This window comes from Primulina huaijiensis, chromosome 1, assembly GCF_012295235.1.
Source record: "Primulina huaijiensis isolate GDHJ02 chromosome 1, ASM1229523v2, whole genome shotgun sequence".
In the NCBI taxonomy this organism is placed as follows: Eukaryota; Viridiplantae; Streptophyta; class Magnoliopsida; order Lamiales; family Gesneriaceae; genus Primulina; species Primulina huaijiensis.
Window position 1 is genome coordinate 16,224,107 of NC_133306.1, and position 14,476 is coordinate 16,238,582.

The following is a 14,476-nucleotide window of genomic DNA, read 5'->3' on the forward strand; positions in this document are numbered from 1 at the left end:
ATATGCTGTATTTTGTGTGGGATTATCTGTTATAATCATGTATAATATCATGTTTTAGAAAACGGACATTGGAGATTAGCTTTCTTCTTGAATAGGCCAAATTTGACAGTAAATATGCATCTCATATCTCCATTTCCCGCAAATACCACCTTCAAAGCAAGAGGCATGAAATGCTAATTGAGGCCATTTTTCCGAGTGTATATATATATAGATGCATACATACTACTTGATAATGAAAATATTAATTGCTTCACCAACTTAATTCCAAGAAATAATGTAACTCTCCAAAAAAATTGTCTTATGGTGAAAACATTGTCTATTGACGCTGTTGAAAAGTATATGAGATTTAACCAACATTTAATAATTCAACCCAAAGCCATAAGGGAACAAAGGGTCGGATGAATTCTCTCCCGCATGAATCGGAAGCTGATCAACGCTCCTAAACCACGTCATGGGAAGTCGTCCATGGAATCCATAATCTCCGAAAACAACATCTGTGATTCCTTCGCCTTCACTTCCTGGCAGCCACGCAACGACTAGACCGTCTATTTTTTGCAATAGCCATGGCTCTAAAATTAAAGGTCTTCCGGCAATCAAAATAACCAATGTCGGAACTTTATCAGCGACTAAGCTCACCAATTCAGCTCCGTTGAACGGAATTTTAAGCTCGGGATCATCACCACCAGATTCAACATATGGACCCTCACCAACTGCTACAATAGCAAGAGAGAAATCGTGACCAGAAAATGTTTCTGAAGAAGGATTCAGTTCATATATCACTTCTGTCTCATCTTCCACTACTTGTTTTATTGCATCCAAGATGGTCGTGCCTAGAAAACAAGTATATGAGTTTTATATCAGAACTTGTAAACTCGGTAGATTTTTGTATTTACCGTATCCGAAACAAGAATCAAATCGACAACTAGAAAAGGAGAAAATATGGTCGTCACTGCAAAGAGCACTGCTAAAATGCATGTGGGAATTGAATAGAGTACAGAAATGAATAAATTTACAATCAGTAAAACTGATAATTGGTTGGATACTTACTTAGAAAATAATAATAGGTGAAAATTTAGAACTAAAACATGACAACTTTATCTAGAGACCCAATTTACCTTCTGTGATTCTCCCAGTTGTTCCCTCCCAGGTAATAGTCCACCCACCACACTGATACCCAAGATTATCAGCATGTGTCCCGGTAACAAGAATTCGTTTAATATTCTTGTCTAGAGGGAGCAAAGGTTTATTTGGATCCTTTCCATTCTTTAACAAAACCAAGGACTTGCGAACAGCTTCACGTGCCAGTTCTCTATGTGCCTGAACAACAGGAACATAAATCTAATTCAGTTTTGCAAATCTCTTGCTAGTGACTTGGAGAGGATCATGATAGTAAGCTAACATCAATTGATGTTTGGACAAGAATCAAATGACAGATTATGATTTGTAGCAAAACATGTAGATGAAAACGATTGGCAGCGGAGAACCTTTAATAAGAGAGTCAAAGATATTTAAGTTCCTAATTCATACCTAATGTTTTCCTTATATGTTTTCTTTAATCTGAAATAAAGTACAAAATAAAGCACTTATATAAATATTTTCATGACATCTTGTTGAATATATCAAAAGCTTCCGAAATTAGCACATGTTTTCTAGAAATGAAAATGCATTAAAAAATTGGTCTCGCGTATTTTGCTTTTCTCTTTATGTTCCCCTTCAAAGCCTATTCGCAAGCAAACAAGCAAACAATTTTTAGCCACTAATAGTCCTTAATTTATATCCAGCTCTGACAATTTACGACCATAAAACATAAGACATATTATATTGATCAGGTTAAACTACTGATTAAATTATATTGTATCATGAGCTTGATATAGAAATATTTGCTCATCTAATCTAATTCTTATCGAGGAAAATCCGTGTAGGGGATCACAAAATAGTAACTACCTTCTTAAAATGATGCGAATATAAAGTTTCTGAACTGCAACGATACTGTTTCAATTCCGCAAATAAATAAAGACAAAACCGGATAAAGGTGTACTGAAACGAGGATTAGTCTCATCCTTTCACCATTGGCATTAATCTAGGTAGTTACGTCAATAGAACACGAAGAAATGAAATACCTTACAACCAACCACATCTAGTAAAGATCTATCAGTCAAGGGATACTCAAACAGTCCGGCAACAAATTTGACTCTCAGGATTCTCTCAACAGCATCATCAATTCGAGCCATAGGTATATCCCCTGATTCAACAAGAGACAAAAATTCTTCCAAAAATAGTTCATATCTAAAAGGAACCATGACCTGCAAATATCAGTTGATAGAGAGATAAATTATGTGAAGAAGACCTAGCCACTACCAGGCTATATGGAACCACATAGAATTTTTACCATATCGATTCCAGCATTTATAGTGGACATAATGCTTTGACGATAATTTGAGCCATTGGGAATATAAAGACGGTCTAATGCTTCCCAGTCTGAAATCAAAAAACCCTGCAGCAGATAGAACTTTATGTAATAAGTCAAAAGTTCATATAGCAGCTACTGATATATATCTGCATGAAAAATTCATGAATAGCTGCACAAGTGTTCAACGAAAGATTGGCTATGAAAGTTTGTCAAGCAGCAAAGAGGTGGAACATCTATGCCTAGGCTGGAAACATTAGAGATGAAAATATTTGCCTGAAAAGATTTACGAACACGATTAATAAAAAATGATTAATGACAAATTTATACATTAAAAGTTTCTCAAGCATATATTAGAAAATTTAACAGGAAAATATACAGGTCAATGTCTTCAAAACTTTGTGCATATTACACATACAAAAATATATTTTCTAGAACTTGGGAGTTGGGGGGACATTACAGCCCATTCCACTCTTTACATTGCGAAAGTGGCGTACTAAATTTTTTCAAAGTAAATTGGACACCAGTCTAAGAAAACACAAGACAATGAGGTCGAACTGACACACAATAAACATAAAAAGTCAAATTTACCTTGAACCCCAGCTTTTCTTTTAGAACTTCTGTGAGAAGATAATGGTTGGAATGCAATTTATTTCCGTTCCAACTCGAATATGATGCCATTACAGTGCAAACCCCTTGAGAAATACAATCGAAGTATGGTTCCATGTGGATTTTCTCCAATTCATCATATGATACTATTGTATTACCCTCATTCGTACCATTCTTAGTTCCTCCATCCCCGACAAAATGCTTCGCACATGCAAGAACATTTTTTCTGGAGTCGAAGTGGATAAATATGTATCATCAGAGGACGAATTTATATTGTGAAACAAGGGTAGAATCCTACGGAGAAATGGAAGATGTAGGCTGTCACTTTTCCCCTCAGTCGAACAATGGGAGTTTAGCTGGTCTAGAATAAATGTTAAGGCATGAGAACATACTCGAGTGGGAAGAAGATCTACACTGGGAGCAAGTGAGCTACCGCTTAAGTCCTTCTAAATTTTGTTATTTGTTGATTATATAATTTGTCATCTCTCTGTTATAAGATCTCGTTACCATTTTGCATATGATAATATTTTGCAAACCGCCTGTCATTTGATCATATTTTGTAATTCCTGCTAACCAAACCACTTTACCCTTTGCTTTGTTACATAAGAATATTTTTAAACGAGAACCAATTAGAACATATATCTAGCTTGAAAATTGAACACTTGCGAATGAAGTACTACCCTGCTGTAATACTTAAAATTACACTCACATATATAGAACTTCTTAACTAGATGTTTAGTAATTTTGTAATATTCATAGCTTTGATCACTCAAGTCATATAGCATTTAAGCACGAATGATATGGTTGGTCTAGAATTAAACTTGGTAACTATGCATGCTTAAATGAGCTTGACTGTGCACTTTGTGATATGAACAAGAGTGTCTACGTACAAAGTGTCATCTAGTAGTTTTTCAACCCACAAGGGATAGCAGGCATGTCTTAAAAGGGGTCAATGGTTTTATAACCATTTTGAATTAGCAAAAATTCGGAAATCTCTGTCTTCAGGACATACGATATTACTGTGAAGTGATCAAGATCCAAGTTAAGACATTCTATAAAGTTGTATACATGTCAAAAGATAAAGATAATTTCATTTTTAACCTTCCAGCCAGAAAAGGGTAGCCTTTGGGGTGCCCTTCAGGCGGCTGTCCCTGCAACCCTGTGACGATAGAGGTCATCATTCTAACAACTTCAGTTTTTTCGCTATAACTTTCATAGCATCTCCCCCATCTGGGATCTCTGCTAACCTAAGATAATATATTTGAAAAATCAGTGCTGATTAATGATCATTCAAGAGAAAAGAAAATTAAAAGAATAAAATTATACATTATAGTGATCTACGGTGTTGTAATACATTAATTAACATAACTGAGCTTCAAAGTCTATCCCTGCTTTGGATGAGTTAGTTTCCCAGTACTTAGGTACTGGCTTATGCAACAATGGGCGCTGATAACAAAAGTAAAAGTCTACAACCAATTAGCTAAAAATGCAACTGCTCCAAAAAGTTTAGGTTTCTGAAAAGTTTATCAAAAAGGGAAAGAACGCAAAATATATAGAAAACATGCATCAGAACTCCAAGATGACCAAGTCAATCCCTCAGGTATCTGAATAACTCAATGTCACATTCATTTCAAATGGATCAAAATTTAGAGTGCTAACATCCCAAGAACATGACACAGACATCCACATTTCGTGTAATGAACTAAATGGACTGAAACTTTCCATGTTTGCCTAGCGACTAGGGGACACAATTTTCTCTTACCCCTCTCATTTAAAGAAGTTTCTCAAATCCAAATTTTTTAATCGTGAATTAGGGAAAGAATAAGCAGAATTAATAGCGCCAAGTCCACATAGTTGTGCAATATTATATCCTGCAATAAAGCTCCACAATCATTTGTTGCAAATTAGCTAGTTTTTTGTAACTATGGGTCTATACACTGATAAAATATTATCCTAATTTTCCAATTTTTACACTTCAAACTTTATTCCGGTGGAACATTTACATTGTGTTAGATTATCTGCTCGTCATTTTACTGAATAATGGCCACTATATAATAACACCAAGCATGTGAATTACAGGCATAAAGAATTTTATTTGATTTTTTCTTTTCATCTGAATTACAGGCATTTAAGAATATTATTTCCTTTTTCTTTGTTACATAATTTTCCAAATAACTTTTCTTATCACAAAAGATCACTCTTTTACTTTTGAACTATCCACAGAAGATATCTCCAGTTGAAAGTCCACCAGGTGGTAGTTTTGCTGTATTTAGAAAACAACTTCTTTACATTTTCAGAATAAACTCTCGCAATCTGTATATTATTCCCAATAAACCCACATCCACCAAAAAATTCCATATCTTAAAAAATCTCAATCTCATACAAAATATTAGATCAAACACAAATTTAAACAACAAAATGTTACATCAACTTCCAAAATTCAAATCAAATGCACTTTAAAAATTCTTTGAAAAGATATTCCAACTTTTGAGTTGGAAACAACAGAAGCCAAACCAGCCACCTGACGATTTTAAATAAAAGCTAGAAATTTCTTTTACCCAATTAATCATTTTGCTTAAGATACTAAAATTTAGCAACAGTCAAAATTACATCTAAAATTCACATTGTTAATTTATTTTGAAAAGAGAAACAAGGAAATGGAATTGAAAGTGAAAAAAAAAGGAAGTGGTGTCAGCAACAGTCTAATTTCACTCAAACCTCAGCAAACCCGGACAATTTTTTTTTATAGGTCATTAATTACAAGTTGAAAATCATGAAATAACAATAAAATACTTCTTATCACAAATTATAAGAACGCCACTGTCAAAAGAAAGAAAACCTTTATACAACTATTAGAGAACATTTAGCTCAGCCTAAGATTTGGTGTCGAATGGTTGGATTTTGATGAATGCATGACTTACAGCAACACATGGAGAAAAGGCATAGTGAGCCCCACTTGCCCTAACTTCAAGAGCTGTGACCTCCCCAATCTTCCTTAACAGATCAGTATCTCTATAAATGCATTGCATTGTATATCATTAGTGTCACTTAGTTCGAAACAATAAAGATAAAATCAAGATAGGAATTTTCTAGTCTGTGCCATTTGTGGGAACAGAACAGATAGATGTAAAAAACTGCTTCAAATTTTCTTCTCTTTTCAAATACATTACACGTTTGGGGCGAATGGAAATGATGTAATTTTAGCTTCGAAGTGCCTAAATTACCCATGATCCAAGACTGAAATCCATTAATCAAAAAGTTGCTTCTATTTGACCCAAATGTGCCAACTCTTCTTCCTCACCTTCTCTTGTGATCTGGACATTCATTCTCCTACATATATTTAACTTACAACCACAGGTACCCTATAAACCACCTGACAGTAATTCACATACGTACTGCATCAATTTGCTGTGTGAATTCATGACGCGAAGTCAGATGAAGCATGGTGTTATTGACTCCACTGGTAAAAATTTGCCAAATTGCATGCCATTGCGTTTAATTTCGTAACAAATGGATTTTATTTGGGAAGAGATGCACTGACCCTAAAATAGTAGTTTTAGAAAATAATGGATTTACTTAAAGATGCATCATTATGATTGTTTCCATTTATGTTTCTATAACAACTATGTGGCGCAGTTAACTAATCTCATATTTGCTCTATCAAACTTGATTAGGGAACATTACACTTGCTTTAAAATAATCTGAGGTGCACTTCAGGATTGTTTCTTGTTTCAACACTCCACACCCACGATCCAGAATGGGAAAAAAGAGAGAAGTTTTTATGAAAATTACAACTAGATGGAGAAAAAAGTGTGAAACGGTAATCAACATATCGAGTTGGTGATTACCCTGAGATCAAACAACCAGACTCTTTGGCCATTCAATCAGTTAAATAAAATAAGAAAATGAAAATGTAACAGTTAATACATAAAACGCAAATCATAATAATAATAAAAAATAAAAAGAGGGCAGAAAACAATTACAATTCTCGGCTGCAGAATAACATAAATATTTGCTAGCCTGATATCATGAAACATTACGCACAAAAACCTGCTGACCTTGTGGCTCCAATACCAATGTTATGAGGGAAAATGGTGGCTCCATAGACATTGTTGTTGCCATGTACAGCATCCGTCCCATAGATAATAGGAATGCCGAGCCTTGATTCCAAGGCCGCCTTCTGGAAACCATCGATCATGTCGGCCCAGTCAGCTGATGCCGCATTGTCGAATGGTTTACTTCCACCCCCGCTCAGCACACTCCCTGCAAATGCAATCACTCAACAGACAGATATCACACACAAAAAAAAGGCCACCTCCCATAATTACATCATGTCAAAACATTTCTTGCTATAACATAAAGATTACACTTATACAACTAATTAAAAATGAACCTATGAACTGATTTTTGATGGCGGATGGGGTGGCGACGCTGCGTTCGATCTGCGTCATCTGGCCGATTTTCTCTGGAATAGTCATCCTGGAGAGGAGGTCCTTGACTCTGGCTTCAATGGGGGCATTTGGGTTCTTGTAGATGCAATCCATTTCGATCTCCATTCCAAATCTCAGGTGACTACAATCACAAACTCAAGTCATATTCACATGGGGAGTGACTTCATTTATATCCACGAGTTACGATGGATGCAACTCGGTAGCTGGATTCTAGTCAGCATTTGTTTTTTTTATATCTACCAAAATTGTTCTTACATTGTAAATTCCCATATATCCCTTTCTTAAATTTCTTTTTACCAGGATGTCATGTCAGTCTTTGTTCCACGTTTTTTATGTTTGCCCTGTTTGATTTCATATACGGAGACGATGCATTCATCTTCAAATGAAAAGTGTGTTTGTCGGTAAAGTGTGGTCTTAGGGTTGTGCGCGCACATTCAGCCGTGCCTACTCAGAGTTCGACACCTCCAGTTTCCTCATCTAAGTGCTCACCTGCATCACACACGTCTAGTGAGTCTAAAGACTCAACACACCTGTACCGTTAATAGAAAATACATATACATATCACACAACAGTGAAAAATACTGTAATCAACATACATTTCATGAACTTAAAAGTATAAATGTAAATGTGTCGTATAAAATCATAACGTGTCAAAACATGTCTCAACATATCATCATATACGTATATATTTTCCTTAAATTTAATTCAATTCATTAGTTGTGACTTTCGTATCAGTTCTATCGTATCAGCTCTATTTGATGGATCCATCTATAAACCGTGGTACCCGACGGCGAGGACATCAGCGACCGCATTACCCGTCCATTGAGCCTTGGCCTCAGCTCATAATATCTCATGTCATCGTATATACATCGTCGGTCACAACCAACTCTCATCCTTCAAAAACATCATCATATCAACCACTTAATAAAAACATGCATATACGTAACTTTTTCTTGAAATCAAACATGCACCGTATTTTTCATAATTTCATAAAAAGTCATAAACGTGATAACATAAACATTTAAAAACATGTCAAATCGTGCTAAAGGCGCTGCCAGGAATAAAATCTCACCCCGGGTGAAAAATGATCATTTTGCCCTGTTGTCACTTTGATTGTTGCACTCCCAAGAGCAGGTTGTCCACAAGTAGTATAATTCGGTGAGTCTGATATCGTATCCACAGGAAAGCTAAGGTAATTACAAGTCCACTACAATGTCTTTTTGTTTTGTTTTTGTTTTTGTTTCTTTTTAATTTTAATTGTTTGAATCTTTAATGGGTAAATTTTAATTGTTCAAATTTTAATTTAAGTAGTTGAGATTAAAGGATCCACTCTTGGTATTTTAATAAAGTTAACATTAACGAACAATATTGAAATCCACTTAATAAAATGGTTCCAATANAAACATTTAAATGATTCCAAGAATTCGATATTATAATATATTTATATATAATAAATCAAGGCATCCACTTTAAATGGTTGGTAATACCAAACTAACATTTAAATGGTTCCAAGAATTTAGTGTAACATATAGCAACAATAAATCAAAACTCCCACTTATAAGTAGGGTATAAAAATGCTTAAAGAAATAAATATAACATAAACAATAAATAATGATTAAATAATATAAAACATAGATTCTTACCTTTTAATAACCTTATTATCATGCCAAGAGTTTCACCTTATCATCTCAACTTTAGGAAGTTAGCTATTCATTATTCAAAGTGTAAAACTTTGAATATGAAATTAACATGCTAATTGTATTTAAATGAAGAAATAAAGGAAAAATATAGAGAGAAATATTATGAACTCAAAGGTTTGTTCATAGAATGAGGGATATCTCAATACATTANCGTCTCCATTGGTGTTCCAAGATATTATATTATATTACACATCACTTTTGAAAATCTTCTTCTCTAAATTTGCTTATTCTCGTAAAAAGAAACATGTGGATAATTGAGTTGTCTAGTTGTGGTATTTTTTTCAAACCATTTGATCAAGTAATTTAAGAGATATGGTCAAAATATTAGAGCATGGTAAAACTGCCACTCCTTTGGTAACTTTATTTGTTGCTTAATTTGATCCCAATTGTGAGAGGATTTTTATCTCAAGCTTGTCAACAATATTGTAGATATTATAATCAAATTTCTACAGGTCCAAGAATCATCTTAATCCCATTTGCAACGCCAAGTTTATTCTTGTTTTATCAAAACTGTAAAAAATAGTAAAAACTTGTAATTACACAACTTATATTTTATACAATTTATTATAAAACATATAATATTTAAACATTTAATAAAACAAAAACTATATAATTATATTATAAAACATTTAATTAATGTACAATTTTTATGTTTATCATGGCCCTAGAAACCCAAAATGACCGATTTATCCCTGGACCTCTAAAATTCGACCCGAAACTTACCAAACTCCTTAAAACATCCCAAAACATATTAAAAATATTTTTAGACGTAAACTCGAGCTTGTTTCAAAACTTATTCATTCGTTTTAAAACTTGGACCGGAGTCCCGGTTTTAACCCGAATCGACTCAAAACTTAACCAAATTTCTCCCAACTTTTACCGTGACTTAAACCTACATGACCAGCCTATAAATCACTCATTCCAGACATCTTATGACCCACAAAACAAGCCCAAAGGTTGCTTGAAATCTCCAGCGTAAGCACACAAATTTTCCAGCTTGGGCGATGATACGATAAAAATCATATCTCTCTCATTTCTTATCAAAAAATTACGAATTTACTATCGAATCGAAGATAACACAAAGTATTACAAATCATATGTTGAACACATTTCCAGAAAACCAACCTATAAGTTGCAGAATTCAAAATAACTGAGAGTGATTGGTTTTGTGACACAGAAATTTCACAGCATGTGTTTCACGATAAAAATCATATCTCCCTCGTGTCTTATCAAAAAATTACGAATTTGCTATCGAATCGAAGATAACACAAAGTACTACAAATCATATTTTGAAAACATTTTCATAAAACAAACTTACTAGTCGCATAATTCAAAATAACCGAGGGTGACGGGTTTTGTGACAAACTTCAACAAAAAAAGCGATCGACCCTCGACTTTTAACCCTTCTAACCATCTGAGTCCAGCCTATTGACACCCTCTCACCATAGTGTACAGCCATTAAAAACACAAAAACCAGCAACCCCTCGCACATATACTGTAGAGGCCTCTAAATATGTACTTCAAAATTTGCGGAAAATTTTAAATTTTTCTTTTTAATTAATTAAAATGCATCATTCATAAATAAATAACTGATAAAAGTTTAACCATTCAAAATAGCAGCGGAAGTAAATGTTTGTTTGCAAGATAATAATTTAAAATAATTCAACAACGAAGAAATTTGTTTGAGTCAAAATAGTAAATGCTAAAAACATGAGGTCCTCGGGTTCCACTACTGCCGACCCAAGCTAGCTCACTGGTCCCCGCCCTCAGTCCCTGCATCATCGGTACCTACAAAAATCAAGTCTAGTGAGTCTAAAGACTCATCATGCATATATCGTAAATAACGAGTAAATAAATAATAAAATTTCATGCAAGTGAAAATATCATGTCGTGAGGCATAACGTAAAATATCGTGTCATGATTAATTATAATACGTGCATAACTGAACTGAAAATCATGGTGAAAATGTCTGCTCCTTGGAGCCCTGTAATGAAATAACCTGTAATAATTTTCTTGGTGAGATTATGGTCTACGCAAGTGGCCCCTGAATTGAACTGAACTGACCGGTAACTGGCGACCGGGTAGTACCAAACTGAACTGACCGGTAACTGGCGACCGGATGAAGTAATAATCCCATGATAGTAAAGTGACCACAAGCAATATCGCATAAATCTCAAAATGAATATTTTGCACGTAATATAATTAAATAACATAATTGAATATGAACAATTTCGATTTTCTTGCATTAAAATCATGTACTTGCGATATTTAAAAATACCTATATGGCTTGATTGAAGAGTGAAAGAAGATATAAACATGCCTTGGTTTGTTTTGACAGAAAACAAACGAAATAACGACGCGGCACGGCGGAGACGGAGTGCTCTTCACTTTCTTACTTTTTCTCTCTTAATTCCTTTAAACCAAGCATGCACCATAATTATTATAATAGCGAAAAAAATCGTAAACATGATGCATGAACATTTAAAAATATCATGATTTGTGCTCAGGGCGCTGCTAGGACTAAAATCTCACCCCGGGTGCAAAATGACCATTTTGCCCCTGAAATCCCAAAAATTATCGTTTCAACCCTGGACCTCTAAAATTGACCCGAAGCTTACCAAACTCCTTAAAATATCCCAAAACATATTTAAAATCATCCCTAGACGTAAACTCGAGCTCATTTCATAACTTAACCGAATTGTTTTAAAACTTGGACCGGGGTTCCGGTTTTAACCCGAATCGAACCGAAACTTAATCAAACTTTTCCCAACTTTTTACCACACTTAGTGAACATCTAAAAGGTCTTAAAGATCTCAAATTCAGCCCTTAGACACTTGAATAAAGTCATGAATGGTTGCTGGAAAATTCCAGCAAGCTTCCCACCTATTCGAACCCTTTTGTGCATCACCTATCCAAGCTTTTGTCCCTAGCCCAAAACCAACCGGACCAGCCATGACCCGACCTTCCCTAAACCACCCTAGGACTCCACTGGACCCAATGATACCACGGCTACACTCCCATGCCATAAACGCAGCTCGCTCGATCGAAGGGCACCTCGAAGGCACGCATTACCAACTTCCAACCCCTTGCTCGTTCGGCTTCGTGGTTGGTGCCAGCGATGGCCGAGCCTTTCTAAGCCGTGGTTCAGACCTCCCAGGGACTGTTCCGTGGCTTGGTTTGGCCCTTGCAATGCTGGTCCCTGTCACTCCACCGATCTCACCATCTACAAGCCCCAAAACCTCAATAACTCGGCCACACCTTACTTAACACTACAAGTCCTCACCTCCAGCTTATAAAACCTCTATTTTATGGTGATGGCAGTCCCTCAACGCACAACACAGCAGCCTCCTTGCATAAATTCAGAAAAACATGAGAAGAGAACAAAAGATGCATGTATTTAAACCAAAAACCGAGAGATTTCCATGATATGCACCGGATCGAGAATTCCATCAACAAATAAACATATTACAGCAGGTATATAGCATATATGATGCAGCAATAAAAGTAAGTGACGTGCCTTGATGTTTCCTACGCAAAAACGTCGAAGAAATGAGCAACGGGGAAGCGCCGGAGAATTTTGCTTGAAGAAATGAACTTGGCCAAGAGTTGCATCCATGGAGATGCTGAAACTCACGTGAAATGTTGAAGGGGAGATGGAGTGTCGGCAGATGTAGATTAATAGGTGTAGGGTAATCACAAGTACTATATTTAATTGGTTAATAATTTAATTAATGGGCCCTGATTTCATAATTTAAAGTTTAAATAGAGTATTAAGCCCAATAAGCTTAAAAATAAGCTCATTAAATTCAAACACACTTTCGAAAAATATTTCGTGTTGGTAAGTTCTTGAAAATATTAGCCGACCCCTCAAAAAGTCCCCCGATTCGATAAAATTTGTGTACCGTTAAAAATTAAAATCATGCGGGTAAAAATACCCAATAAATCTCAATTCTTGAAAAATACCTTTAAAACATCTTAAATTAATTAATAAAAATTAATCATGTAATAAAAATAATTTTTTCCTGAAGATTCTCCGGTCTCCGATCCTCGTTCGAAATTGAAATGCACATAGAAACCCTAATGCGTGAACTTTTAAAATTTCATGAATTAAATCCTATCATGCATGAATTATGAAATAAAATGCATAAAAATAATTAACCACCTAAATTAAAATAAAATTCTAGATTACATGAATTATGCATAAAATGCATAAAAATAATTAAACACAATTTAATAAAATAAACATACATTTTATGCTATAAAAGAATTTAATAAAATACCAAAGAAATTTAATAACTTGCATGCATGCCAACTTTTTAAATTATATTTACTAACATGCTAAATTACCACTTCTTAAATAAGTCTTTATTAATTTATCTCAATACTCCATCTCTAGTCCGGCCTCACTTATTTAACTGAAAAGGTAACAATTAAACTACTACGTAAAATAAATAAATTTAAAGAAAAGAATTTAAATACTCATGCAATAAAAATAATTTTAATTTAAATAATAGAAATTATGCATGGCTTATACGCAGTCCAAGTTACGGGTTCTACAATCCTCCCTCATTAAAAGAAATTTTGTCCTCGAAATTAAAACTTACCGAATAGCTCTGGGTACCGGCTTCTCATCTCTGGCTCAGATTCTCACGTAGCTTCCTCCTCTGAATGGTTAAGCCACTTGACTTTAACTCGCTTAACCAGTTTGTTCCGAAGCTTCTTTTCCTGTCTGTCTAGGAACTGCACTGGTCTCTCCTCATAAGACAGGTTTGGAGTAAGCTGCAACGGCTCGAAGTTCAGAACATGCGAAGGATTTGCCATATACTTCCTCAGCATAGAGACGTGGAACACATTGTGTAATCCGGCCAGATTCGGCGGAAGAGCAACACGATAAGCTAGCGTCCCAACTCTGTCAAGGATCTCGAATGGTCCAATGAATCTTGGACTGAGCTTCCATTTCTTCCCAAATCGCATGACACCCTTCATAGGTGCCACTTTCATAAAGACATGGTCGCCCACGGCGAACTCTAAATCTCTCCTCCGCTGGTCCGCATAACTCTTCTGTAGACTCTGAGCAGTCCTCATCCTGTCACGGATCTGGGCTACTACATCGACAGTCTGCTGAATAATCTCTGGACGCAGCTCGGCTCTCTCTCCTACCTCATCCCAATGAACAGGAGATCTACACTTGCGACCATACAATGCTTCATACGGAGCCATTCCTATAGACGACTGAAAGCTGTTGTTATAGGTGAACTCCACTAATGGCAAGTTCGACTCCCAACTCCCGGAGAAATCGATAACACAAG

The 14,476-nt window shown here is 35.3% G+C and overlaps 1 protein-coding gene and 1 long non-coding RNA gene across 4 annotated transcripts; both read right to left on the minus strand.

Moving 5' to 3' along the window:
• Positions 1-208: 208 nt before the first annotated feature.
• On the minus strand, positions 209-7,689 carry LOC140981784 (uncharacterized). The gene is made up of 9 exons (XM_073448251.1): positions 7,410-7,689; positions 7,075-7,279; positions 5,938-6,028; positions 4,118-4,263; positions 2,999-3,242; positions 2,390-2,494; positions 2,121-2,303; positions 1,116-1,317; positions 209-830 (listed from the first exon to the last, which is right to left on the minus strand). Exons 1-9 carry the CDS (start codon positions 7,570-7,572, stop codon positions 358-360), a joined length of 1,812 nt encoding a protein of 603 aa, XP_073304352.1. The 5' UTR covers positions 7,573-7,689; the 3' UTR covers positions 209-357.
• A 3,056-nt stretch (positions 7,690-10,745) lies between these two features.
• LOC140981793 (uncharacterized) lies at positions 10,746-13,144 on the minus strand. Of its 3 annotated transcripts, XR_012176137.1 has the most exons (3): positions 12,685-13,140; positions 11,488-11,580; positions 10,746-10,955 (listed from the first exon to the last, which is right to left on the minus strand). It is a non-coding gene; the product is annotated as an uncharacterized lncRNA (long non-coding RNA). The 3 variants fall into 3 exon arrangements; XR_012176139.1 differs by lacking the exon at positions 11,488-11,580 and having other exon boundaries at positions 12,685-13,144; XR_012176138.1 differs by having other exon boundaries at positions 11,167-13,144.
• Between the last annotated feature and the right edge of the window lie 1,332 nt (positions 13,145-14,476).